This window comes from Polypterus senegalus, chromosome 16 (genome assembly GCF_016835505.1).
Source record: "Polypterus senegalus isolate Bchr_013 chromosome 16, ASM1683550v1, whole genome shotgun sequence".
In the NCBI taxonomy this organism is placed as follows: Eukaryota; Metazoa; Chordata; class Cladistia; order Polypteriformes; family Polypteridae; genus Polypterus; species Polypterus senegalus.
In genome coordinates, this window is record NC_053169.1 from 36982942 (window position 1) to 37010639 (window position 27698).

General features: G+C 39.9%; 1 protein-coding gene across 1 annotated transcript in view; it reads left to right on the top strand.

Moving 5' to 3' along the window:
* The first annotated feature begins 4372 nt into the window (after positions 1 to 4372).
* Positions 4373 to 27698, top strand: part of LOC120516972 (lutropin-choriogonadotropic hormone receptor-like) — a 40895-nt gene continuing 17569 nt past the window's right edge. Inside the window, exons 1-3 of the mRNA XM_039739012.1 lie at positions 4373 to 4425; positions 13467 to 13538; positions 26745 to 26819. Of these exons, the coding sequence (XP_039594946.1) occupies positions 4373 to 4425; positions 13467 to 13538; positions 26745 to 26819 (200 nt within the window). The remainder of the gene's footprint in view (positions 4426 to 13466; positions 13539 to 26744; positions 26820 to 27698) is intronic.

Sequence of the window (27698 nt, forward strand, 5' to 3'; positions counted from 1 at the left end):
AAAGAAACCACAATTCGGTCAGGTTTATATTTATGATCACGGATAAGCGATGCAACATAGAATCGAAAGAGTTAAACGATTGGACGTATTAGAAATTCTACAGGCAATAATGGATACAAATTCATACATCCAAAAGTATTGCACTTAATACAAAATTTATCTGAAAACATTTAGGCCAGGATAGGCCAACAGCCCAAGGGTCAGAAGGGGCACTGCAATGACTCCAAGAGTTTGGCTCTGCCATGTCTGACATTTAGCAGATACTTTGTTTCTGTGCTGAAGCCTCTTCTAACTTCTCAGCGCATTCACCTGTTTCTGTGTTCTAAATAACTTGCAAGGTGAGTCTTGACTTTGTACAAAATATCTGCATAGCTTTGTATTTTACATGTAGTTTTTGAAATGAGTTCCATTTTGGCAAGATCACTTGATTGCTAAAAGATAGGTAACTTCACTTGAGGTACAGAGGCATGAAGGACACACATTAATGAATACTTTACTGTGCAGGCTGGTGTTTGCTCATTAGAAATTTTCTGCTTCATAGCAACCTTTTAAGAAAGATGTTGTAACTGATAGTGAAAAGACTAAAACACAGTAAACATGGGGTTCTATTAAACATAAAATGGATGGATGGATGAGTAGATGTCAAACAGCCTTGCTGAAAGCTGAAGGGTGAAAGTCCATCCATCTGTCCTTCATTGAAACTCATTTACTTGAAGCAGGGAGCAAGCATCAGGCACGTGGCAGGAACAATCAATGGGCAGGGTGCTAGCCCGTCACAGGGTGAATACACACATCGGGGCCATGATAGTTAGTCAGTCATTTTCTAACCCACCTGGTCCTGAACAGGGTCGTGGGGGGTGCTGGGGCCTATCCCACCTAGCATAGGGTGCAAAGTAGGAACAAACCCTGGATAGTGCAAACACACACACATACAGGCCAATTTAGCATTAGCGATCCACCTAACTTGCATGTGTTTGGACTATAGAAGGAAATTGGAGCACCTAGAATAAAGCCATGCAAACATGGGGAGGACTTGCAGACTCTACACATGTGAACCCTGCTGCCGTACCACCCAGCCATGTAAGTGTAAAGAGGAATTCTGTATGTATCTATACATTCATCCATTGTCTGGATCCATTTTGTCCCATTCAGTGTCACCAGGAAAAAGTCAGTCACATGCCAAACAGCCACATTTACTCACATTGTACCAGTTTACAGTCACCTAATATTGATTAATACATTTATTATTTATCGAGCTTTTGTGAAAAGATGCTTTTCCCCTGGATAGTGTTATCTATCTATCTATTATATAGTGAATTTCATTATCTACCTATCTATATATTATATATTATATATAATATGATATGCATTATTATATTATATATTATTATTATATTAATAACTAACTGTCCCCCATGGCTTCACCCGTGTAATAGTGAAACAGGACAAACTTTAAAAAACAATAAACAAACAGGTATCAGTAGCTAAGCGGAGACAAGGTACGCACCAAACATTGGCCTGAGGTAGAGCGTTTCGAACAGAAGCTGGCGCGTGAGAGTGAGGAGGACAAAACCCCTCTCCACTCAGCCTGTAGCCGCTCTCTCGGATTTGCGCAAATAAATCAGTACTGCAAGTGATCTATGACACTTACAGCGATGAGAGAAGTCAAAACCCAACTGGAATGTTCAAGCAAATCATACAAAAAAACCTGATCTAAATCCGTTAAGTAGTTTTCGTAGTTCTCTCATTCGCTAGCTAAGCGAAGGCAAGGTACGTGAGGAGGGCTCCACCCGGCTCCCCACTCCTGACGTCATGCTTTGCCCTCCCCTTGGCCTGCAGTCTCTGTCTTGGATTAGCGCGAATAAATCACTCCTGCAAGCGAACTGTGATATATAGCGGTCTGACAGAAGTCACAAAATCAACCGGAATGTTCAAGGAAATTATAGAAAAAAAAAACAAATCTAAATCTGTTAAGTAGTTTTCTCGTGAAAAGCGAACAGACATACAAACGGACAGATAGACAGACAGACAGACATTGGATTTTATATATATATATATATATACAGTAGATTAATATATTGTATATATTATACATTATGGGCGGTGGCGCAGTGGTAGCGCTGCTGCCTCGCAGTTAGGAGACCTGGGTTCGCTTCCCGGGTCCTCCCTGTGTGGAGTTTGCATGTTGTCTGCGTGGGTTTCCTCCCACAGTCCAAACACATGCAGGTTAGGTGGATTGGAGATTCTGAATTGGCCCTAGTGTGTGCTTGGTGTGTGGGTGTGTGCCCTGCGGTGGGCTGGTGCCCTGCCTGGGGTTTATTTCCTGCCTTGTTGGCTGGGATTGGCTCCAGCAGACCCCCGTGACCCTGTATTCGGATTCAGTGGGTTAGAAAATGGATGGATGGATGTTATATATTATATGTATGTGGGACAGCCTGAGACTTTGTGGGATCCCCTCAAGGTTGCTGGATATCATGGCCGGCCTGTACACTTGTACTGTGAGTGCTTTGCAGAGTGGAGGCAGAACCTCTGCATTTTTCCCAGTTGATTCTGGGGTTCGTCAGGGGTTTGTTCTGCTCCTACTCTGTTTAATGCTTGCTGGACCAGGTGTTGGGCAAGGTCATGGGGTCCAGTGGCTGTGGGGCATCTGTTGGTGAAGAAAGATTCATTGATCTTGACTTTGCCGATGATGAGTCAATGGAGGCTCTGATCGAGGCTGTCAAGAGACTGAGTGAGGAGTCTGACTGTCTGCAATTACGAGTGTCCTGGATAAAAACAAAGACCCAGGCCTTTAATGACCTTTAATGGACTGTTAGGCATGGCAATTAGCAGTATGTCTGTCTGGGAGAAACTGGCAACCTTGTCGAGAGGTTTACAGTAGACTGATTGGGAGAGCATTGGTGGTCATGAGGTCGCTGGAAAGGGGTGTCTCTTTGGAGTATCCTTGGGTACCACTAGTTTGAGTTTGTGTCGAATAAGTGGTTGCTCATAGGGTCCTGAATGAGGCACATTACCTGCATTGTGAGGGAGCGTCAGTTATGGCACTACGGCCATGTGGTGCGATGTGGACCGGGCCAAGGTCACCTACGTAACACCTGGCTGCAGCAGATAGAGGGTCATTTCTGGAGGGTGGGACTGGACCACGCGTTTGCCTGGGGGGTTGCCAACTGGGATCCGAAGCTATTTCGTTGTGTGGTGAGTGCGGTACCAGTGCATGCTCCCCAACCTGACCTCACCTGCCCTATCTGTTATATAGTGAAATTCATTATCTATCTATCTATCTGTCTATCTATCTACATGCATTGGGGTTTGTTTGGTTTTTTGTTTTACATTTTTATTATCATTATTTGAATTTTGATTTTCTATGTGCTCTGGCTAGGGTGACTAGTGCGTTTGATACTCAAGTAGCTGTAATATTATTATTATTATTAGGATACAATAAAAGAAGAATTCCCCCAGAAAAAGGCAAACAGCAAAAGAATTAAGCTATGAGAAAAAAAACAGCTATCTTTAGCACACTAATCATGATGGCAGAGACTGGCAACAGGTTGTATGTTGATAGGCAGATGCAAGTAAGAATCATTGTTGTAGCAAAAATGACCTTTTCTATCTATCTATCTATCTATCTATCTATCTATCTATCTATCTATCTATCTATCTATCTATCTATCTATCTATCTATCTATCTATCTAAACATAACTCGTTTGAGATGTGGGAGAAAACCAGAATACTGAAACGAAAAAAGAAATATCAGGAAAAGAAAAATCATTTTTAAGTAACCATTTTACATCAATCCTATAATATGATACGATCACACATTATTTGCATGTGCGTATGTTTGTACGGTATACTTTTTAAAATATACACTTTGATTAACTACAGCATAAGCGTAAATGAACTGTAGTGTTCAAAACAGAAAGAATCCAAAACAATCACAAAGAGCACATTCTCGATCGTATCATTAAAACGAATGACAATAAGAAAAAAAAATCAACAAACACCTTTACAATCTTTAGTGGTTGTCTTTGTTTTAACTGGCAGCAGAATTTTAAAGGACTGATATAAGCATCGGTGGTCGGATTTTGTTAACGCTAAATTTGATTCATTGACGCTTCTGCTGCGCAAAGAGCATACTTGCCAGAACAACAGGAGGTGGAGGCAAATTACAGCGAAAGCAACAGCGAACGGATTGACAGCCAGATACACCTGTTTGTCTTCGCCTTGGAGTGCCTGAACTTCAAACCCGAAAGAAAAGTACTATGCGAATTTTAATATTCTACGTCTTTTGCGTTTGCACCCTCGGGTCTCTGTCCTCGGCGAGTTTCGTGTGTCCTGCGGTCTGTAGATGCACCTTTCGCGATCTCCGGTGCGATGAGGAGAGCGAGGCGATCGGAACTGGAGACAATTCGGACTATCAACTGTAAGTAAGGCTGAGAAACGTGTCATCGGCCGGCGCTCTGCCCTGTATCTGGACACGGTATAAGCGCAAAGCTCTTCATTTGTTAACAGCGCAAGCATTTTTAGCAATATCGAAACAAATCACGGTTACAGTACTGTATACCAGTTCATCTAGCCAATTTCACGTATTTATTCCAGTTCTGGGTCGTGATGGTGTGCCCGAGCAATCCTGGTAGCATTTGGTGCGGAACACTTATCAAACCTGGACTGGACGCTTTCTTAGTCCGTACAATACCTTTTACTTTCCTCGGAAGTTAAACTCTCCAGGTTACGGGACACTGGTCGCTGATTGTGTCAATAGGCTCAGTACATCTAAAATTAAAAAAAAAAAAAGACTTTTCTTGTGTGCAGAGTCTCGGAAGAAACAACCATGCTTAATCTATGGGCACAGGTAGCAAAATCTATTCCTGGCAACACTGTTTACGTCTGGACACACTGACACATACTCAACCAGACTCATATTAGATCAGTTTGGAACTGTCTATTTAATAGCAGTACCCATGGCAATGAAAAATAAAAAAAGAGATTTCCTTAATATCTTTCTGGATTCTCCTAGATAACAATATCAGAAAGAAACAAAATGGGGACATTTTCTTTTGTGTCATGCTTTTCAGAATTTCCTCCCTTAAAAAAATATAAAATATAAAATACCCCTGGTGTTCTCACAAGTGTCTCCTCTTGAGTTTCAGCAGAGATCTCAGTCACACTAAGGGCTCAGAATTTCCAACTAGTGTCTTTTTTTGTTTGGTTTTGTATTGTGTACTCAGTAATACATGGTGACAGGTATAGACAGAGTTGTGTGTAGTAATAAAACACTTAACTAGGATCACAAGTCTGTAGTCCTTCTGTTGGGACCCGTTGCTGCACCCACCACACAACAAACCACCTGGATTGGGACCCGCGTGCAGCAGGTGGACGCCTCAATGCCACACTGGTACAGTATGAGGTTTTTTATGGTGGTTGGAGTGCCAATCCTGCCACCAACACTCATGTTTTCCCTGTACATTGGAGGACCTGCTTGCAGGGCTGGACACAGGTTAACTTCAAAACCCAGGACGAAGCAGTCGCAGGTTAAGGGCCTTGCTCAAGTGCCCAAAGTAAATAGAGTCACTTTTACATTTACAGGTACTTTTACTGCTTGCCGGTACAGAACCCTAGCCTCAGATTCATCACTCCACCCCATAGTAGTCCTTGCTCCTGAATAGTACTATGAGTGGCTCTAATTTATATTGCGGTGCTCCAATAGATCATACTTATTCTGGAAGAAAAAGCAGGCAGTGTGGTATAGTGGTTAAGACTTTGAATTTTAATCCTTGAGGTTGTGGGCTCAAATCCCACTACTGACACCACTGTGTGACCATGGGCAAGTCACTTCATTTGCCTGTGCTCCAATTGGAAAAAACAAAGAAATGTAGCTGATTGTATCTCAGATGGTGTGAGTCACCCTGGATAAAGGTGTCAATCAGTCCGATAATATGAAAAAAAAAAGTCGTTAAAACAAGACTAGAAAGAGATCTCACCAAATAAAACATGCTTTTCAAACTAAATTCTCAACTTGACTCCTTTTATCGCAGGTGTATCTCATGTCTCCTTTCTGTTTAAAGCTGTTTCTCTTAAGCTATTTTAGGAGAAACAGCTATGCCAAAGTTGACTCTTAAATGACAAATAAGTGAGAATCTCTTTTAAGTCTGATGAGCCATTAATGACAAACCTTTGAGCAGTACATTTTGTCAATGGACAGTGAAGAATGGCCCAGTGGATAGTACTGTTATTAATCTTTGGGTTGATGTCTTTATCAAAAGCAGGTTACAACATTTAAGACACAACTGGTTACGTTTCTTGTGTTTTTCCAATTGGAGCTTAGTCAGGCGATGTGACTTGCTCATGGGCTCAGAGTGTCAGTAGCAGGATTTGAACCCTAACCACAGGAAATGAAGCTCAAAGCCTTAACCATTACACTGTACTGTAATATGTGGAGTTTGCACCTTCTCCCCTGCATGACTGCAGTTTCTGTCTGGGTATTCTGGATTTCTTTCAGCACCACAGAGAAATATAAACAAACTAACTTGAGATGCACATCTTCCCAGTATGCTAACCTGCCTATTTTAATTCAGACTCATGGGAAGCCAAAACCTATTTCAAAAGCATCAAGCACAAGGCAGGAACCAAACCTAATTGTGCCACGAGTCCATCAAAGGATACACCCAAGCAAATATGCATGCTTTTTCATAGTAGTCATTATGCATGTCTTTAGAAAACGGAAGTACCTGGAGGAAAACATCACTCAGACATGGGAGAACATGCAGACTCTGCAGTGACAATGCCCAGGCTGGGATTTGAACCCAGGATACTGGAGTGGTGTGGTAACAGCAATAACCACTGCACCATCCTATGTAGATGTGACTCGTTTCCGTTCATTGTATCCTTAGATGACAATTGTGATTGTTATTCTACAATTTATATACTGTGGCAGATAGCCAGAGCCCTCACCCGGTCAGGACGCCTCTGTACTGGAATGACCAGGGGAGAGAAGGCATTATCCAGGGCATTACTTGAGGGCAGCCACCCCACCGCCCCGGCTTGCAGCAGGGCCACAGGTTTGGAGCATGGAATCTCAACCCATCTGTGGCCTGTGACCACTGCCAGGGGGCGCCTTGACCATTGCTAAGCCCTTTAGTGCAGCACTTTTGCCACACCAAGAAGTGGTACCGGAAGAAGGCCATCGAGCACCTGAAGTTCTTCCGGGTGCCCTATAAAAGGGGCTAGAGGATGAGCGGAGACAAAGTAAGAGAAAGAGAGAAGATAATTGTGTTTGTCTAGTGTTGTCTTGTGTGCTTGAACTGTGCTGTACAGGTGAGAAACGGGGAAAAGGAAAAAAAATAAAAGCGTGTGTGTTGAACTTGCGTCCGCGTCTGTCTGTGTCAGGGTTTAGGTAGCAGGACTGCCCTCTGGTGGCCACAATACATACGTACTTATAAAAATTGTGCAATAGCAATTACAATTGAGCACTTAATTATAGTGTTACACTGTATTACACAGTTAAGTACAAGGTAATAACACCTGGTTACTCTGTAATTATACTTGGTAAGTGCAGCATAATTAGGGTCACCTAATCTAAAGTGATACTGAATGAAGTTTATCATCATTGGCATTTTTACTGTAAAAAGTCTGATGTGCTATGCCCCACTGGCCCTTAATGCAGACTGTTTAACAATGGATATTGCTGGAGCAAGTAAGAATTTCCCAGTTCACCGCACATGTTACAGCACTACAGCTACTACTACTAATGTTGCTCACATTGCCTCTTCATATTAAACCTGGTTAACTGTTCTGAAGCCAATGCACTAAAAGTAACCTTTTGAATATGGCTGATAACAACAGATAAGGCATATTTTATCATGAAAGGCATACAGTCTGGCCGGTTGATACAGTAAACACAACTTATAGCTGTTGATATGTAAATTACTGTGTAGTTAGGGTTTACAACAGAAGCCTCCAGTTATAGTTTATATGAGTTTATCTGCTAGGGCAGCATTGTGTCCGAGTACCTAATCTGCTTCATAATGTTCTTACACAGAAAAGAAGACATTAGGCAGCACAGAATCAAAGAAACTCTTCTAATTTACATACCTGTGTCTTGTGCAGAAATAGGGACAAATAAGATTGGTTGCTTCTTATGGGGGGGACAATATAATTTGCATAGCTGCTAGAATGACTAATATGTCTGACAAAGGTGCATAATACAGGGAATCCAGGGAGTTAGAGAGCCTGCGACCCTCATTAACTCTTCTGCTTTCCATAACGTCCACCCTGACAGTTTATTCTATTTATTTCTGTATACTCTAAGTATCACATACTTTTTCTACAAAGCGTTAGGATTAGACCCTCTAGCTGGTTTCTCAATGTCAGGGTAGTAGTCTGGTTCTGTGCTAATTCGGTAAAGAAGCAGCTTTGATCCTTTACCTCTGGATATTTTTCTTCTTCTGGGTTCCATTCAGACAGCCCAATCAGTCTTTGTTTGATTTTTAAAGGTGAAATATGTCAAAGCAACAGTGATTTTCATTTTCTGAGTCATCATTTGTGAAAGTTATGATTTTAACTCTTCACTTCACATTTTGCAGTATATCATAAACACAAATAGGTACAGTATACTTAGTTTACTTTTATTTTTTCATTCATTCATTTTGAATGGGGCAAGAAGCTTATTCTGACAGACAGCACTGGGCAGACTCATTTATACTAGTTGAGTTATCAGCCAAGCAAACCTGCATGTCTTTGCAAGAAAACCAAGGGAACACAGGGAAAGTTTTCAAATTCTATAAATACAGTGATTGGGCCAGGATTTGTAAGTGGGACTAAAAAGCTAATCACTGCTCCTTTGTGCCAGCACAAAATTTACTTTAGAAGGGTTGCATCTAATGTAATGAGGATATAGGAGTTAACAGGCAATTCCTGACAAGTAGTGCCATCTATCATCTCTCTATTACAGTATATAAAAAATCTTGGGACGAGACAAGTCTTTTTCAGAGAGACGACATGTGAATTTCTCAGAGAGAAACTTTCATGTCCTGCAAGACAAAGAGTAGATGACAAAGCAGAATGTCGTAAAGAATTCAAAAACGTTGGCGCAATACACAGGCAGAGCAGGTTAGATACGAGGTGTGGCAGAAACGTAATGAGACTGGCAACACTGCAAGCGATCTGGCAATGCTGCGCTGTTGTCCTTGGTAGAGCACGTGTATCAGTACCCTCCCATAGCTCAGTGCGAGTTTCAACTGCTTCCGTTAACTACGTGATTTTTGTGACTGCTATTAGCGAAGTTGTGTTTTGGTTGTGCGTCACGCAAAATGGAACAGCGCAATTTGGAGCAACGTTGTGCTATTAAATTTTGTGTTAAGCTTGGAAAATTGGCAAGTGTGATGTTTGAAAAGTTAAAACAGGCCTATAGGGAACATTCTTTATCCCGAGCTCAAGTTTTTCAGGGAGGCCTTCAACTTCGAAAACCAATGAAAACATCGAACGTGTGAACACTCTTGTGAGATCAGACCGTCGTTTAACATTAAGAATGTTGAGTGAACAATTACATTTGAACAGATTTACCGTTCATCAAATTTTGACTGAACATTTGCACATGCGGAAGGTCTGTGCCAAAATGGTGCAGAAAAACCTCACAATTGAGCAGAAGGACAATCGAAAAAACGCATTCCTGTGGTTCCCCAGCCCCCTTATTCACCTGACCTCAGTCCGTGTGACTTTTTCCTTTTTCCTAAACTGAAAAATGTCCTCAAAGGACGTCATTTCGGGACTTTAGAAAACATCCAGAAGAGTGTAACAGACATGCTGAAGACCATACCGGTTGAAGACTTCCAGCGCTGCTACCAACAGTGGGAACAACGTCTCCATCGGTGTGTAGCTTCCCAAGGGAACTACTTTGAAGGGGATAACATTGATGTTTGAAAAAAATAAAAACTTCGGTAAATAAAAAAAGCAGTCTCATTACTTTTCTGCCACACCTCGTATAATGGAAGTACAAAAATTCAAAAGTCTTCAAAAAAATGATAGTAAAGATCACATTAGCACAATCAAACAGAAATTATTACTCGGTGAAATAACAGAACAGCGAAAAGTGATCGAATATATTGCTCAGATTTAAACTTTAAGTCGGAGACTTGTAGGTCGTCTAATTTATGTTGTCATCATGGAAAAGTAGTGTTTCTTCCAAATGAACAGGCATATCCATCCATCCATTATCCAACCCCCAATATCCTAACTACAGGGTCACGGGGTCTGCTGGAGCCAATCCCAGCCAACACAAGGCGCAAGGCAGGAAATAAACCCCAGACAGGGCGCCAATCCACCGCAGGGCGCACACACACACACACACACATAACAAGCACACACTAAGGACAATTTAGAATTGCCAATATCCACAAGAATTAAAAGATTTGTTGTTTGGTGAAAGTGAAACCCAGATACGCTGTCATGCTTGGGTCACAGAGTTGCACAGAAACAGGAGATTTTAGAGACAGAAACATTATTCAGACACTTCAAACAAACAAGTCTCTTTCAGGAGTGAATCAAGCTCTGTATGTAGTTGGAGGGGACAGTTCTGTCTCTCAATTAAAAGAATAGAAAATCTTCCTCTTCATGGGGGCATGTCTCAGGTGTGGGACCCCCAACAGGAGCAGAGGATGTCTGGGGGAGAAGAGAGACAAGGCAGTGAGACAAAAGGATAGCTGCTGTACAGGCTTTTAAATGTTCGAAGCGCCATGCGAGATGCAGATCACATGGCACGGCAGCAGCAGCAAGCCACCAGCTGATTGAGCAAAGAGGAGGTAAAAAAAAAAAAACACTGCATTTCTTTCCCATGGTAGCACTGTTTATGAGGGGGTCTCGGAGGAGCGTCCGCATCTCCTTGGGGTGCATTCAGCCTCTCTCTTCACAATGCGAGCGGCAGGCCTTAGGTGTCGGGGGTTGGCGAGCGAAGCGAGGAGGGGGCAAAGCCCCCTAGACTCAAAGTATAAAAATTTACATAACATTAGTTAAGTGGAAGAAAATTATTGTCAAGAACATCTCATTTAAATAATGTGATTGTATTTGCTGTGAAGGAGAACAATTCAGCGGCTCACACTCACATACCACTTGAGCATGCTGATGGAGATGGGCACTGGCAACATCAGGTGACAGGTAAAACATCTTAAAGAAAGGAACATCATGACCTGCCTGCACAGGGAGCAACAAAGAAGAAATCGATGAGCTCACCACTGACACTCAGCATTTGACAAAATTTTACAAAACTGACAAAAGAGACTGGAATAAATGTTTTATGCACAGCAGGAGCAGAGTTCTACAGTATGGAATCTTTAAATCTTTGTGATGGTCACAAAAATAAAAAAACTGGGATTAGAATTTCCGAGAGAGAGGTTGGGGCCATGCGGCAATAGTGCGTTGCTGCACCCTCCACACGACAGACCACCTGGATTGGGACCAAAGTGCAGCAGGTGACACCTCAGCACCACACTGGAACAGTGTGAGTTTTTTTTTTAGGATGGCTGGAGTGCCACTCTTGCCACCTAGGCTGGTTGCAGATTAATGTCATGCCCAGGACAAAACAATTGCAGGTTAAGGGCTTTGCTCACGGAAAGTAAAAAATATACATTGTTTTATTTGCTAAGTGATCATTTTCTATTAATTACTTTGTTGAGTCATAAACTTAAGCTGTTCATTGCCTCAGAAAATGCCAGACCTGCCTTCTAAGCAGGTCTGGACCCACTGGATAGTCCTCACCCTAGGCAGCCTAGCCCCAAACTCAAATGGCAGGTCTCTAGTTTTCAAAAAGCAAAACAAACGTTGACCAAAGGAAGGACAGGGAAATAATAAAACGTCTGGTCTTGAAACCAACAAAGCAAAGTTCCTTTATAATTTAAAAACTTAATAAAAGAATTCAAAAATGAGCATAAAAAAGGCAATGCAGGCAAATAAGAGCAAAAATAGGTAAAACCTAAAGCAACCAAACTCTATACTTCCACAAACCAATAAGCACTACTTTCAGTTGTAAGCAGGGGTCAAAAGGCTAAAGAAAATCTGAAAATTGCTGTGACTGCAGCTTACCCTTAAATACCAGTTGGGACCAGCACCACATACGGGAAACAGAGCAGATAACAAGAAAAACTGTTCTAACTAACTAACTAACTAACTAACTAACTAACTAACTAACTAACTAACTAACTAACTAACTAACTAACGTGGGCAATCCAGAAGCAAATAAGTCCCATAAATACTTCCACAATTGACCACTAGAGGGGGAATTTACCATCAAAACCCCAGCTACACACAAAAAGGGCCTCAAAGAATCTTTATAAATAAAAAAAATGTACTTTAAAAAAGAATGTTCTGCAGTACAAGAAGCTCCATAGAGAACAAAAAAAGGACTGGCTGAGAAGCCAAGGCAAACACAGTCCTAATACAGAATTCAAGGTTCAAAAATTCAGTAATCAGATGAAGGTACCAAGCACAGCACACACTCCATCCCCTAGCACATTTCAAATGAACCATCAGGAAATATGGGATATACTCCATATTTATAAGGTGAGGCCAGCTCTTGGTACTGACTGGCAGGTGGTCTCGTCTCTTGGAGAACTCAGGGAACATAACACAGGCATTAGTAATAAAGCAGAAAATAAACAAAAGTAACATTAACATAAATACATGGTACAAAAATGAATAAAAAAGGCAAGAAATATGACATTGAACCCCAGCCAAGGGAGAAACTCTGGCTAAACCATAATAAAATCACTATTTTTAATATTAACACAATGCAAAATGTCAAAGAAATTAATAACAATTACATCTATCCTCTGAAGCAGGATAGTGAAAAAACTGGAGCTTTCCCCTGGAAGCATTGTGCACAAGGCAGGAACAATCCCTGGATGGGGCACCAGTCCATCACTGAATCCAAAAATGTAAAATAAACAAAGATCGCAGTTGAACCAGGGAGGAGACCATGGATGAAACATAACACTCACTGCTTTCGGTACGGCCTTTGTTGATTTTGTTAATTGTTTCTCATACCGTACTTTGAAGTCCTAACTATCAATCAACCCTTTTTAATACCTGGTTTTGGTCCTGAGGGCATAAAGTCGCAACAATGGCAGACACAAGGCAGCTGGTCATCACAGGATAAACACCTTCATGTCCACAGATGCACACTGTTGAGATGGGGCAAGTTAGACTCCCCTAATGTGACAACATATTTTTGCAGTGGAGTTCCCAGTTAAGTTGGATTTTTTTGGTCATTAAAACAGGTGACAATTGATATAACTTTGCACTTGCTAGATGTTGCATAATGTACTCCTGTCCTACTATTGAACCCGTGCATCTAGTGACTGTGGTGGGCTACATATTTCAAGGTACTGTTCAAAAGAGCAAGGTTAAAAATGGTGGACTGATTTTTTCTTTTTTAATGGTGGAGCTCATCTCAGTTCTTTTCTTATTTTTTTCCTGTCAGAATTTTGACTCATCTTCCTTTCCGAGCTATTTCAAGTCACACTTTTGAGGGTCTGAGAAGTGTCTTTAGAATGTAAGTAAGCTGCATGTTTTTCTTTTAGCTCTGTTAATTCATGAGAGAATTTTCTTTAATCCTAATGACATGATTAACTGAGTTAGTGTGCTGTTTGTGGGTGTGTGACTTAATGATAGAGCTAAGTTAATTATTTTATAAAAAACAGAGTGGGTCACAATAGTTCAAAATGCCAGATGGTCTATGTAAATACAGCAGTTGCTTGGGGTGGCTGGTCTGGCACAGAAAACCATGGATAAGCATTCTTCCCTTACCTCCTTCTACTCTGTCTCTCTCTTTCTCAAACCACTTTTCCTCCCCCCTTTCTTCTTATTCCACTTTTGACTCCCAAGTTCTTTGGTAGAGTAACTGGAAGGATCTTGTAAGCCTCTTCTGGGAGATGTTTCCAGACTGCCTGAAAGTCTTCCAGGATCAGGAATATCCTCAGGTAACATCAGATATTCCAGCATGTCCTGAACTCCAAACTACAATAAATTGACCAATCAACTTTTCCAGAGTCTGGTTAGTGTTATGTATACTGTATAGCAGAGTGATATGCTTAAGGAAGCATTGTCATGTTCTCCCTTGGCTCTGTCCTTTTTCCTTATTTTTCATGTTACCTTTGTTTGTTCATTTTCTCGCATTTATTTTTTTTGATAAATGAGTCGTGCCCCTAGTTAGTTAATTTACCTTTGGTGTAGCACTGCTGATTGACTAGGCTTTGCTTTTAACCACCTTTCTCTCTGAGTAGGTCCTTATAATTTAGGATTTATTGTTAACTTCTGACTTTTTTTGTCTTCTGCTTGTGTTTAGGCCAATGTATAGCTGCTCATTTTAGAATAATTGTTTGACATTGAGGATTGATATAAATTCATATTTTTTCAATAATTAATGTGGTCCTTTGAAGGTAAATTATTTATCTGTTTGGAGAACCTCATCCATCCATCTCATCCATTATCCAACCCGCTATATCCTAACTACAGGGTCACGGGGGTCTGCTGGAGCCAATTCCAGCCAACACAGGAAACAAACCCCGGGCAGGGCACTCACACACACACACCTACTCACCAAGCACACATTAGGGACAATTTAGAATCTTCAATGCACCTAACCTGCATGTCTTTGGACTGTGTGAGGAAACCGGAGCACCTGGAGGAAACCCACGCAGACTCATGCAGGGAGGACCCGGGAAGTGAACCGAGGTCCCCTAACTGTGAGGCAGCAATGCTACCCACTGTGCCACCCAGAACCTCACCCATCTAATTCAAATTCAACACCTGTCTGAAAGAAGCAACATGTCCCCAGTCACTCCAGTCCTGCCTCCTGCCAGGCTGATGGCCTTCCACTAATCCTCACCTACTTCTTCTCAGTGTTTGAGACCCTGAGCTGTCCCCATTTAAAGATGTAGACATATAAAATATTTCACTTTTTTGCACAGTAGAATCAGGACATTTTTAATAATTGTTTTAGTTAGTCATGATCTAAAATAGAACATTTGTTTATTGAAGGATATTCTCTGTATCTGCCTTCATTGGGCTCAAGATAATAAAAGAAAAATGTGTTGCTTAGTAACTAACAGTCACACAGTTTTTATATACTTAACAATCTCACAATTGTAAAATGATTGCTAATGATAAGCAGAATCTATACAGTTTCAGAATATTTACATTTAAATTTACAGGGGGTCCAGTTCCGTTCCTACAACAGTGATGTAACCCGAAATTAGGTGTAAGTCGAAACACATCCTATCCTAAGTCACTTACCTATTCTAACACATTTGCAAAATCATAATCTAGAACATAAAAATACAACTAAGCCACAGAAAAAGGAAAAGGACATAAATATACTGTATTGTACACTGTACTGTTGGAACAGAAAAAATGAGTGTACAAAAAAATCCTTACCTTTATTCTTTCTCATGTCTCAATTTTTTTAAGTTTTTATGGGAGTGAGCGTTGTAAACTTGAAACGTTGTATGTCGAGGACCCCCTGTATACAGTGGTGCTTGAAAGATTGTGAACTCTTTAGAATTTTCTATATTTCTGAATAAATATGACCTAAAACATCATCAGATTTTCACTCAAGTCCTAAAAGTAGATAAAGAGAAGCCAGTTAAACAAATGAGACAAAAATATTATACTTGGTCATTTATTTACTAAGGAAAATGGTCGAATATTACAGTGGTGTGAAAAACTATTTGCCCCCTTCCTGATTTCTTATTCTTTTGCATGTTTGTCACACAAAATGTTTCTGATCATCAAACACATTTAACCATTAGTCAAATATAACACAAGTAAAAACAAAATGCAGTTTTTAAATGATGGTTTTTATTATTTAGGGAGAAAAAAAAATCCAAACCTACATGGCCCTGTGTGAAAAAGTAATTGCCCCCTGAACCTAATAACTGGTTGGGCCACCCTTAGCAGCAATAACTGCAATCAAGCGTTTGCGATAACTTGCAGTGAGTCTTTTACAGCGCTCTGGAGGAATTTTGGCCCACTCATCTTTGCAGAATTGTTGTAATTCAGCTTTATTTGAGGGTTTTCTAGCATGAACCGCCTTTTTAAGGTCATGCCATAGCATCTCAATTGGATTCAGGTCAGGACTTTGACTAGGCCACTCCAAAGTCTTCATTTTGTTTTTCTTCAGCCATTCAGAGGTGGATTTGCTGGTGTGTTTTGGGTCATTGTCCTGTTGCAGCACCCAAGATCGCTTCAGCTTGAGTTGACGAACAGATGGACAGACATTCTCCTTCAGGATTTTTTGGTAGACAGTAGAATTCATGGTTTCATCTATCACAGCAAGCCTTCCAGGTCCTGAAGCAGCAAAACAACCCCAGACCATCACATTACCACCACCATATTTTACTGTTGGTATGATGTTCTTTTTCTGAAATGCTGTGTTCCTTTTACGCCAGATGTAATGGGACATTTGCCTTCCAAAAAGTTCAACTTTTGTCTCATCAGTCCACAAGGTATTTTCCCAAAAGTCTTGGCAATCATTGAGATGTTTCTTAGCAAAATTGAGACGAGCCCTAATGTTTTTTGCTTAACAGTGGTTTGCGTCTTGGAAATCTGCCATGCAGGCCGTTTTTGCCCAGTCTCTTTATTATGGTGGAGTCGTGAACACTGACCTTAATTGAGGCAAGTGAGGCCTGCAGTTCTTTAGGTCCTGCAGTCCTGGGGTCTTTTGTGACCTCTCGGATGAGTCGTCTCTGCACTCTTGGGGTAATTTTGGTCGGCCGGCCACTCCTGGGAAGGTTCAACACTGTTCCATGTTTTTGCCATTTGTGGATAATGGCTCTCACTGTGGTTCGCTGGAGTCCCAAAGCTTTAGAAATGGCTTTATAACCTTTACCAGACTGATAGATCTCAATTACTTCTCTTCTCATTTGTTCCTGAATTTCTTTGGATCTTGGCATGATGTCTAGCTTTTGAGGTGCTTTTGGTCTACTTCTCTGTGTCAGGCAGCTCCTATTTAAGTGATTTCTTGATTGAAACAGGTGTGGCAGTAATCAGGCCTGGGGTGGCTACGGAAATTGAACTCAGGTGTGATACACCACAGTTAGGTTATTTTTTAACAAGGGGGCAATTACTTTTTCACACAGGGCCATGTAGGTTTGGATTTTTTTCTCCCTAAATAATAAAAACCATCATTTAAAAACTGCATTTTGTGTTTACTTGTGTTATATTTGACTAATGGTTAAATGTGTTTGATGATCAGAAACATTTTGTGTGACAAACATGCAAAAGAATAAGAAATCAGGAAGGGGGCAAATAGTTTTTCACACCACTGTATTTGTGAGTGGCAAAAGTATGTGAACCTTTGCTTTCAGTATCTGGTGTGACCCCCCTTTGCAGCAATAACTGCAACTAAACATTTCCAGTAACTTTTGATCATTCCTGCACACTGGCTTGGAAGAATTTGTGCTCTTTCGTCTGTACAGAACAGCTTCAACTCTGGGATTTTGGTGGGTTTCCTCACATTAACTGCTCGCTTCAGGTCCTTCCACAACATTTCGATTGGTTTAAGGTCAGGACTTTGACTTGGCCATTCCAAAACATTAACTTTATTCTTTTTTAACCATTCTTTGGTAGAACAACTTGTGTACTTAGGTTCGTTGTCTTGCTGCATGACTCACCTTCTTTTGAGATTCAGTTCATGGACAGATGTCCTGACATTTTCCTTTAGAATTCTCTGATATAATTCAGAATTCATTGTTCCATCAGTGAAGGCAAGCTGTCCTGGCCCAGATACTGCAATACAGGCCCAAACCATGATGCTACTACCACCATGTTTCACAGATGGGATAAGGTTCTTATGCTGAAATGCAGTGTTTTCCTTTCTCCAAACATAATGCTTTTCATTTAAACCAAAAATTTCTGTTTTGGTCTCATCTGTCCACAAAACATTCTTCCAATAGCCTTCTGGTTTGTCCATGTGATCTTTAGCAAACTGCAGACGAGCTTCAATTTTTTTTTTGGAGAGCAGTGGCTTTCTCTTTGCAACCCTGCCATGCACACCATTGTTGTTCAGTGTTCTCCTGATTGTGGACTCATGAACATGAACATTAGCCAATGTGAGAGAGGCCTTCAGTTGCTTAGAAGTCACTCTGGGGTCCTTTGTGACCTCGCCGACTATTACACGCCTTGCTCTTGGAGTGATCTTTGTTGGTCGACCACTCCTGGGGAGGGTAACAATGGTCTTGAATTTCCTCCATTTGTACACAATCTGTCTGACTGTGGATTGGTGGACTCCAAACTCTTTAGAGATGGTTTTGTAACCTTTTCCAGCCTGATGAGCATCAACAACTCTTTTTATGAGGTCCTCAGAAATCTCCTTTGTTCATGCCATGATACACTTCCACAAACATGTGTTGTGAAGAGCAGACTTTGATAGATCCTGTTCTTTAAATAACACAGGGTGCCCACTCACACCTGATTGTCATCCCTTTAATTGAAAACACCTGACTCTAATTTCACCTTCAAACTAACTGCTAATCCTAGAGGTTCACATACTTTTGCCATTCACAAATATGTAATATTCAATCATTTTCCTTAATAAATAAATGACCAAGTATAATATTTTTGCCTCATTTGTTTAACTGGTTTCTCTTTATCTACTTTTAGGACTTGAGTGAAAATCAGATGATGTTTTAGGTCATATTTATGCAGAGATATAGAAAATTCTAAAGGGTTCACAAACTTTCAAGCACAACTTTATATTCATCAGATGCTTTTACCCAAGTGCATAGAGACACATAGCAGGTCAATGGTCTAAGTGCATATTAAAACTTAAGTGCCAAGTACAATAAAAAATACTAAAAGCAACTATGGTTTATGTTTGTAAGGGCCAAGAAGCTGTTACCAGTACATTAAGCAAGCAGTTGTAGGCTGCCAGTCCTTCTATGGAACTCTGCGTGAGTACTTGGCTGCTGTGTGTGGTGTGACAGTGGAGATTATAAAGGATGACACAGACCTATATATGACCCTATATATGTTTAGACTGTATGTCCTTCTACTAAGATGACAACAAAGGCCAAGGACGGCTCAGAATCCTGCTGACTTCTGCCCAGTAGTCATACAGTAGGTGATAGTCAGACTTCAAGAAGGACCTTTCCACTGACAGAGCTCTACTTACTGTTGTCAATATGTTACAGCAGGCTAGAGCTACCAACATGTCATCTGTTCTCATCCTGCTAGATTTCTCCTCTGCCTTTGACATGGTCATCCACCATGTCCTCCTTGCCATCCTCTCTGACCTTGGCTCAACTGGGACTGTCCAAAGGGAATATGAGTTCTACCACTTGGGCAGATGCTGCCATGTGTCCTAGAAAGGAGAGATGTCAAGGATGCATCAGGCAAGCATTGGAGTGTCCCAAGGCTTGGCACTGATCCCTCTCTTCTTCCTCCTATATACTGTACCTCCTAACTAGGTCCTTTCATCCAATCCCCTGGATTCACTTATCAGTGCTATGTCGATGATTTACAGTTGTACCTGTAATTCCCTACAGAGGACTGCACCGCATCAGCTAGAATCTCTGTACATCTTACTGAAATTGCAATCTGGATGAGGGAACACCATCTCCAGCTCAGCCTGGCAAAGATTGACTTTCTTGTTATCCAAACTCATCCATCTGTTCAGCACCACCTCACTGTTCAGCTCTTTTTAGATCACTGCATTAGCTCTGTGTAGTTAAGTTCAAATGATGCTTGCCTACAGAAGAGTCAACATGTCAAGACTTACATATACAGAGAGACTTGTGAGGTCCCATGCTTCTTCTCGAAAACTCAGTTCTGCTGACAAAGAGCATCTGGTGGTGCCACCACAGTGTGGCATTAAATCTCAATTCACACTCTTTTCTTGTGTAGCTCTTAGCTGGTAGAATGAACTGCCCACCTTCATTCAAAATACTGATTCCCTCAATGTGTTTAAGATGCATTTTAATAACTCTATTGTTTGGTGAATTTCTGTCTAACTGATATTGACTATAAAGTTTTCATAATCTAGAAGTTGTAACTCGCTTGTGTTTTGTTCTGAGCTGTACACTTGTGGTGATCAATTTTGTCCTATAACACTTGTTTTCTAACAGTCCTTCAGACTGATGTATACTCAGTTATGTTGACCTGTTTGGTAAGCTGCTTTGGTTAAAATCATCTGCTAAACAAATAAATGAAAATGTAAACGCAAGTTCCAGAGGCGAGGAACACAGGATTAGGTTTTCCATTTAAAAGTTGTAGACATGTACAAGTCCAGTGGTCTTCTCTCCATCAATTTGGGCATTACATGGTCCTTAACTTGGTTGAAATAGAGCTGGCTGAGTGTGTACTTCACCAGGAGACATGGGGTAGGGACATTATGATGAGTAACACACATCAATCGCACTTATAGATATAAGAATATATAGGAAGGCAGGAAGTGTGATGTAGTGGTTAAGGCTTTGGACTTCAAACCCTGAGGTTGTGGGTTCAAATCCCGCTACTGAGACTGTGTGTCCATGAGCGAATCACTGGACCTGTATGTGCTCCAACTGGAAAACCAAAAGAAATGTAACCAGTTGTATCTCAAATGTCGCAAGTCACCTTGGATAAAGGTGGCAGCCAAATAAGTAAACTTAATGTAAGAAGGTGTAAGTTCAAATTCTTCATTTTGGCCTTTTCTGTTCTTTGGCATTCTTTGCTATGGAATTACTTTTTATTAAATAAAGAGTGTCATAGATTTTTTTATGTGTATTCAGTGCTATCCCACAATTCACATCATTAATGGATTCCGATTTTAAAATTAATCCTCAATAAAAAGAACAGTGGCCTAAAGCAAAGAAGAAATGGACTTAAGGGTGGGGAGACAGCAATTGGTCTTAAAGGAGGAGGGTGTGTAGGCTATGGCCAAAGGAGAATATCTTTTGTTTCAAGAGCACTTCGCTCATACATTATTTTTATTTATTTCTGCTCTGTTTTTGAGACTCAAGCAAACAGACTTAAATCATAATTGTCAAGACAAGCAGATGACGATTGATCAGGCAAAATTTCATAATTGAGCAAAAGTAGAAAAAAAACCCACTATGCTTATATTCTTCTTCAGAAAAAGTCTTTCCTTTACTTTCTGAGACCTTCGATTGGCTAACTGAAAAGATTACAATATTCAAGCTTTCGAGGCAACTCAGGCCCCTTCTTCATGAGGCGAGCTCTTGTCCTCCTCTTTACATCTTTCTCCAAGTTTACCAGACTGAGGAAGGGAGGCTTCTTTTAAAGTGCAGCTCTTGACTACTTCCAGGGTCACAAACAACTGGCAGACCAATGGTTCTAGGTCATCTTTGACCTTTGGGAAGCAGGCATCCATCTACTTAACGGGCCAGGCACACCTATATTTGGCTGAAACCTGGGAGTGGCATCCTGCTGCTGCCTTGCTCCTAGGAGGACTAAAGTTTTATACTTCACACTCAGAATGCACGCATCATGGCATGTTTGATGAATGGGTCGATGCGGTGAAGCAAATCATCAGACTTAAATACTGACATGTGAATGTATTCATGGTGCTCTCATCATCCATTTCTCACACAGGAAATGCAAGCCTTGCATATTCCCTAACGAAATGATGTGATACATTTAAAGGTCTCACATACCATCTTCTGTGTTGCTGTTATTTTTTTTGGCACCTTCACAACAGCACCAGAATTCAAAAAAAAAAAAATTATCTTTAACATCTTTTTTCTCTCAACTCCCAACACAGCAAACCTGGACATTGTTTTCTCACCGCGATGATTTCTTACACTGCAACCTGGTGGAATCCTCCAGATTTACTTAAAGTACACACGCAATTATAGTCAGTACACTGTTGTGGAGCAGCAGCGTCCTCAATCTCATATGTCACATAGCGTTAAGTATATCCATGGCCCAAAAAGGTGGTCTCTTGTCCTCCTTTGTCCACATTTGCTACTTCATCTCTAAGCAATCTCAATTTCCTGGCATTCAACCAAAGCAGTGCTCCCAACCAAACCCCACAACAATAGTCAAAATAATAGAAGGCAAGGGTCAAAGAACCATAAAGCCAAATAAAACCCAGAAACCAAACACCAAAGAGCATAACAAAGGCTGACAGTCAGAAAGGAAGGAGTTCAAAACCAGAAGATCAAACCTGACACTGGAGCCTACTAGTTTACAAGCTAACTTTTCTACTAATGAAAACAAGGAGTTTATAACCCCTGAGGGATAATCTGAATGTGTGCTCAGCATCATATTTATATGTAATGGTCCTTGACGTCACAAGCGCAACAACATTATCACATGACTATTACCATGGCATCATGAAAATAATGAAAACCAAGAGGTAAAAATTACTTACTTAATTTCAATTCAAAACATAAATAAAAACATAAGAATTAAACTAATTAATACAAAAATACATACAGTACTTAAAATTGTATCAATCTATTGTAAAAGAGGACAAAGACAAAATAAAGATTTGGGATGACATCGTGACCCCATATATTGTAAAGGCAAAATAAATTACGCTTTTCAGCCAAAAAAGAAAGTCTCTGAAGACATGAGTCTGAAATTGGACTATCTAAGACGGCAACAATTTTGGGTAAATACAGGAGAGGCAGGAAGAGGTGGGTCCAGGTGGATTGACACTTAAAGTGACATCAGAGGTGGTGAGGTTGTCAATCATCCAGTCTGCAGAGAGAGGAGGAGGCGCTAGAATACAGTTCCACCCTGTGGATCGGTGAGGAACTATCTATCTATCTATCTATCTATCTATCTATCTATCTATCTATCTATCTATCTATCTATCTATCTATCTATCTATCTATCTATCTATCATAAAGTGCCTTTCATTTCTTTGTATTTATCTTGTAAAAAGAGACTGAATTAAACAAAAAAGAAGTTGTCTAGATGATGGGACTGATTTTTTTTTTTTGCAATGTGATATTGTAGTTATATTCAGGTTGGGGAAATTTTAGGATTCATTTAGGGGGACCACAATTTGGAAATTAATGGGGCATGGAGGAGGTGTGTTCCTTTTTCTCTGTTTAGCTGGGCCCCTCCCTGGATGTAGACAGCCTAGTTAGAACAATCCAGAATACTGTAAGAGTAGCCACTGGGTTACCTAAAATGGGTCATGGTTTGTGAGACTGACACTCGTATAGTAAAAATTTTGCCATGACCAAAGCAGTATGAATTGCAGGTCAATGATCCTTCCAAGTTTCATTCAAGTGCTATCTGATAATTTCATCCTGATGTGGAAGTTTATAATGAATGGAACAGGACTGCATAGTCACAACTAGTAGAAGTAGCTCAAGATATTTTGAAGACTTTTTTTTATTCTTTCCTTCGTACTGAACATAATAGGCAGGTGAAATAAGATCTGATGTCTTTTGAGGACTACAAATGAGATATCTAGCAGCTAAAGTCTATTTTCTATGCCTAGCGAGAGATGAATGTATGAAGTGAACCTCTGTCAAATCCTTCAGTTGACCACATGACGAGATCTTCTTTGTCCTGGAAATATATTACAGTTTCCACTTAATAATAAAAAAAAAAAAACTTGGAATGGTTTTGTTATGGCTTGAGCAATGTGTAAATTTAGAAAATCTCATGGCATTTCAAATTGTGACAGAATGTTTCTTATTTTAACTTTGTGATTTTTAAAAATCTCTTCTTCACACTTCAACAGTGGAACTTCTGTAATTGCATTGATATCCCTTCACTTGTATGGCATTTGAATATATTTTGGGACATTTCTTTAAATGTTGAATTGTTATCCCATTTTTCCCCACTTTAGGCCTTGCCAGACTAAAGCCAGCAAGTAGTTGTCTAGAGCATGCTGGACTGGCTGTGCCTCACCTGGGCTGTCTAATGAAGGTACTGGCCTGCCGTTATGGGTCATGTTTGTATCACAACATTGTGTATGTCACTTTTGCTTTACATTCCAAATTACATACAATTTTCTTTCCACAGGATTCATCAACTATACCAGAAAAATCTAAATAAAAAGTGCAAGATTTTTTTTATTTCAAAACAGTTCAGGGTAAGACTTAGCTATTACAGTCTCCCATTCCAAATGAAATTATTTCATTTCAAGAAAGCAGTCATGGATTTATTCATACTGATGTCATATCCATGGAGCAAACTATCAAGACATGTAGTTGAACATAACCCAGGTTTAGTACACAAAGCACAGAATATATGAAAGTAACTAACAAAATGCAACGACCCAAAAGTGAACAAAAAATACCATAAAACAAGAATATGAACTCCAACTTGGGGAGAAACCCTGGCTGAAAAATAACAGCAACAAAACATCCATCCATCAATTATCCAACCCGCTATATCCTAACTACAGGGTCACGGGGGTCTGCTGGAGTGAATCCCAGCCAACACAGGGAGCAGGAAACAAACCCTGGGCAGGGCGCCAGCCCACCACGGGGCACACACACCCATATACCAAGCACACACTAGGGACAATTTAGAATCGCCAATGCACCTAACCTGCATGTCTCTGGACTGTGGGAGGAAACCCACACTAACACGGGGAGAACATGCAAACAGGCCGTCAGTTACTAGAATGATCGACACAGGCTCCAGACTTACCTCATGGCATTTTAAATTGTGACTGAATGTTTTTTCTTTTAACTTTGTGATTTTTTAAAATCTCTTCTTCACACTTCAACTGTGGGACTTCTGTATTTGCATTGATATTTCATTCAACGTACAATTTATTAGCATTTCAAAAACAATGATTTAAATGTGGAGATTATTCATTATTCAACCCCTCCAGTTATCAGTGTTTTAGCCTGTGCAGGAACCTTTCCAAATGCATGGCATAATACAGACAGAAAAACACACATGTAACTGTTAAGCCTGCCAGCAGCCACAAAAATAGCACCAAACTTATCTGTTGGCATCTATTGGACGGGCCAGACACTTTTCACCTCTTATCAGGCTCGATCAACTCATTAACTCATTTCTGTTGGTGCAGCTAGTCAGTATTGGCAGGGGTGTCTATTTTATTGCACATTATTTTTAATGCAGTCCTGTTGAAATGGCTGGTGTACATAAACAGGAGCTGGTATTTTTTTGACGCATTCCAATTGCCTGGGGCACCTAGGTCATCGTGGTTAACTCAGCCGATGAGGATGGATGAGTTTGGACAGGCCTTTGACCCTGATATCCAGGCTATGAGAGCAGGACATTGACATTGCACCCTCCCGGTGAAAATGGCTTTTGGCAAGAATTTAATTGATGCACCAATTTACTGGTATAAGCAAGTTGTTCAGCTAAACCACTATGGGATATTTTAGCAAAAAATGCATGTTTTTGCATGTTTTAAGCATACAAATGGATAAGAAAAAAGTGGGTTGTGCGAGAGGAGTTAGATGAGAATTTTTTCATGGATGTTTTTCACATTGTTTGCCGTTGTCCAGCACTGATCACTACTAAGTCCCGTTCTATTAGAATCCTTGTACTTTCTCCACAAAAACATGAGATTAAAATTTTTTCTTGACAACAACTACAAACTAGTAACATATACAAAAATATCATTTTTGTGTGGAATATTCCTTTAAGGTACTGCCTCTGTTTTATGTATTTGTTTTTATTTGCTTTAGGTTTTCGCCTTTTATGCAAAACTAATTTTTGCTTTCATACTTTAATAAATGTTTACAAAGTACTTATCTTTGTTGACCAGATATTTATTTATTTATTGGATATTGTAGATATTTATAGTAATTTATTTGAACTGTAAAAGCCTGAGCATATTTTGGGCCTGTGCAGGCTGGAGAAGCCTGTCTCTTCCCCGAGGCTAAAGGATTCCTGGGGTAAGGCCTATCATTAGGCAGGCCAGTGAAGGTCCTGGCTTGGTATTGTGGAAATCTTTGTAGGTCCTAACCCTTTTTTGCTAATTTATGTGCTTTTGAATCACATCTATATTACTAGTTTTTAATGTATTGGTTACAACATTTATTTCTGCCTTCTAATTATGATTTATGTCTCCTGTTTTTCTGGTTCTGTGTTATGTGTACACTTCTTGTTTGACAACTTACCACTCTATTCTTTGACTACGATTCTGATTACACCTCATGAGCTTTGTCTATTAAATTGTTTCTTCTTCTGCTTGAATTCTGACTTCTCCCTGCCATCTTCCGACTCCATTCTCTCTCAAAACTGCAACTGATCTGTATAGATAGATAGATAGATAGATAGATAGATAGATAGATAGATAGATAGATAGATAGATAGATAGATAGATAGTAGATAGATTGATACTTTATTAATCCTAAGGGGAAATTCACATAATCCAGCAGCAGTATACTGATACAAAGAAACAATATTAAATTAAATAGTAATAAAAATAAAAAAAATAAAAAAATGAAAAAAAATAAAAGTATAAGTAGTACAGCAACAGTATCAGGTGTAAGGCAGAAAGCAGCCCACTCCAGCACGTACTCACCCAAGACCAAAATACATTTGCTAAATTCCCCCAATGTCAACATCTTGTGAAGGACACTGAAGCAGCTTCAGAAATCCCACCTGGATATACAAATTGTGGCTCGGCTGCAAAATGAAAGCATGTCAATGGGGTAGTGATTAACCATTGAGTTCTGTGCTTTAATGTAATTCTTTTGCCAAGTAACAAAGGGCTTTGAATTAAAAATAAATAATAAGAGTCACACAAGATGATCAATTGAGATTAATTACTATTACTCTTTTCATTTTTTTTTCTCCACAGTGAAATCTCACAGAGTGACTTCCTTGAAAGACTAGAGCAACATTCTTTTAGCAGCTTGCACAATCTTTCAGAAATGTGAGTAGTAATTTTCTGTTTAAGCTGTCCAAGAGAAGCCTACTGTTGCCAAAGTCATTTTTATTAATCCAAATTAAAGACTGGCAGTATTAAAAGTAATTTTTTAATCTACAAAATTGAAAACAATAACTTAATATTAAAATACCTAATTTTCCATCTATTCCATTTCACACTGCAGTTTTTGCAGCTGTCTGCTAACTCGAATGTGCCTATAGGTGATACAAGTTTTGGATCTTTACTTTCTTTTAAAGAGAAACATATTTTATGACCAAATAACCTGCACAGTTATGATGAATATACTCCTTATCTAGCTAGGCAAAAAGTTTTTAAATCAGTCAAATTGTTTGTTTGCAAGTACTGTACGTGTAATATGTAAATCTTGACAGTAAAATGTATTTTTAAACACACAAAAATGTAGTTGCACCAGCAACAATTATTTGAAACAAATGACCCCATAAATGTAGAGATGGTCGGAAAAGGGTTGAGTTGTTGTGCTGCAGCCCTGTCCGTAGTGGAATACTGATATTCAAGCCATGAGCACAGCAGTGGGAGAGCTTCTGCTTTTTATGCAGGCAACATTAAATATGTTGGTACTTAGCAGAATAAGAAAACAGAAAATTATATTAGAACACTTAGGAATGTTTTAAAATTCTTAGATCCCTTTAAACTGTAGTTATTTAGACACATACTGTATTATTTTTTATGGAAACTAACCTTTTTTTTAAAAAAAAATGGAAGAGTTCATATCCTGGGTGCTCCTTGCATGAGGTTTGCATGTTTTCCCGTTGTCTGCATGTGTTTCCTCCTACAGTCCATAGACATACTGTACATCTTAGGTGAGCTGGCGTTGCTAAATTGGCCCTAGCATAGGTGTATTTA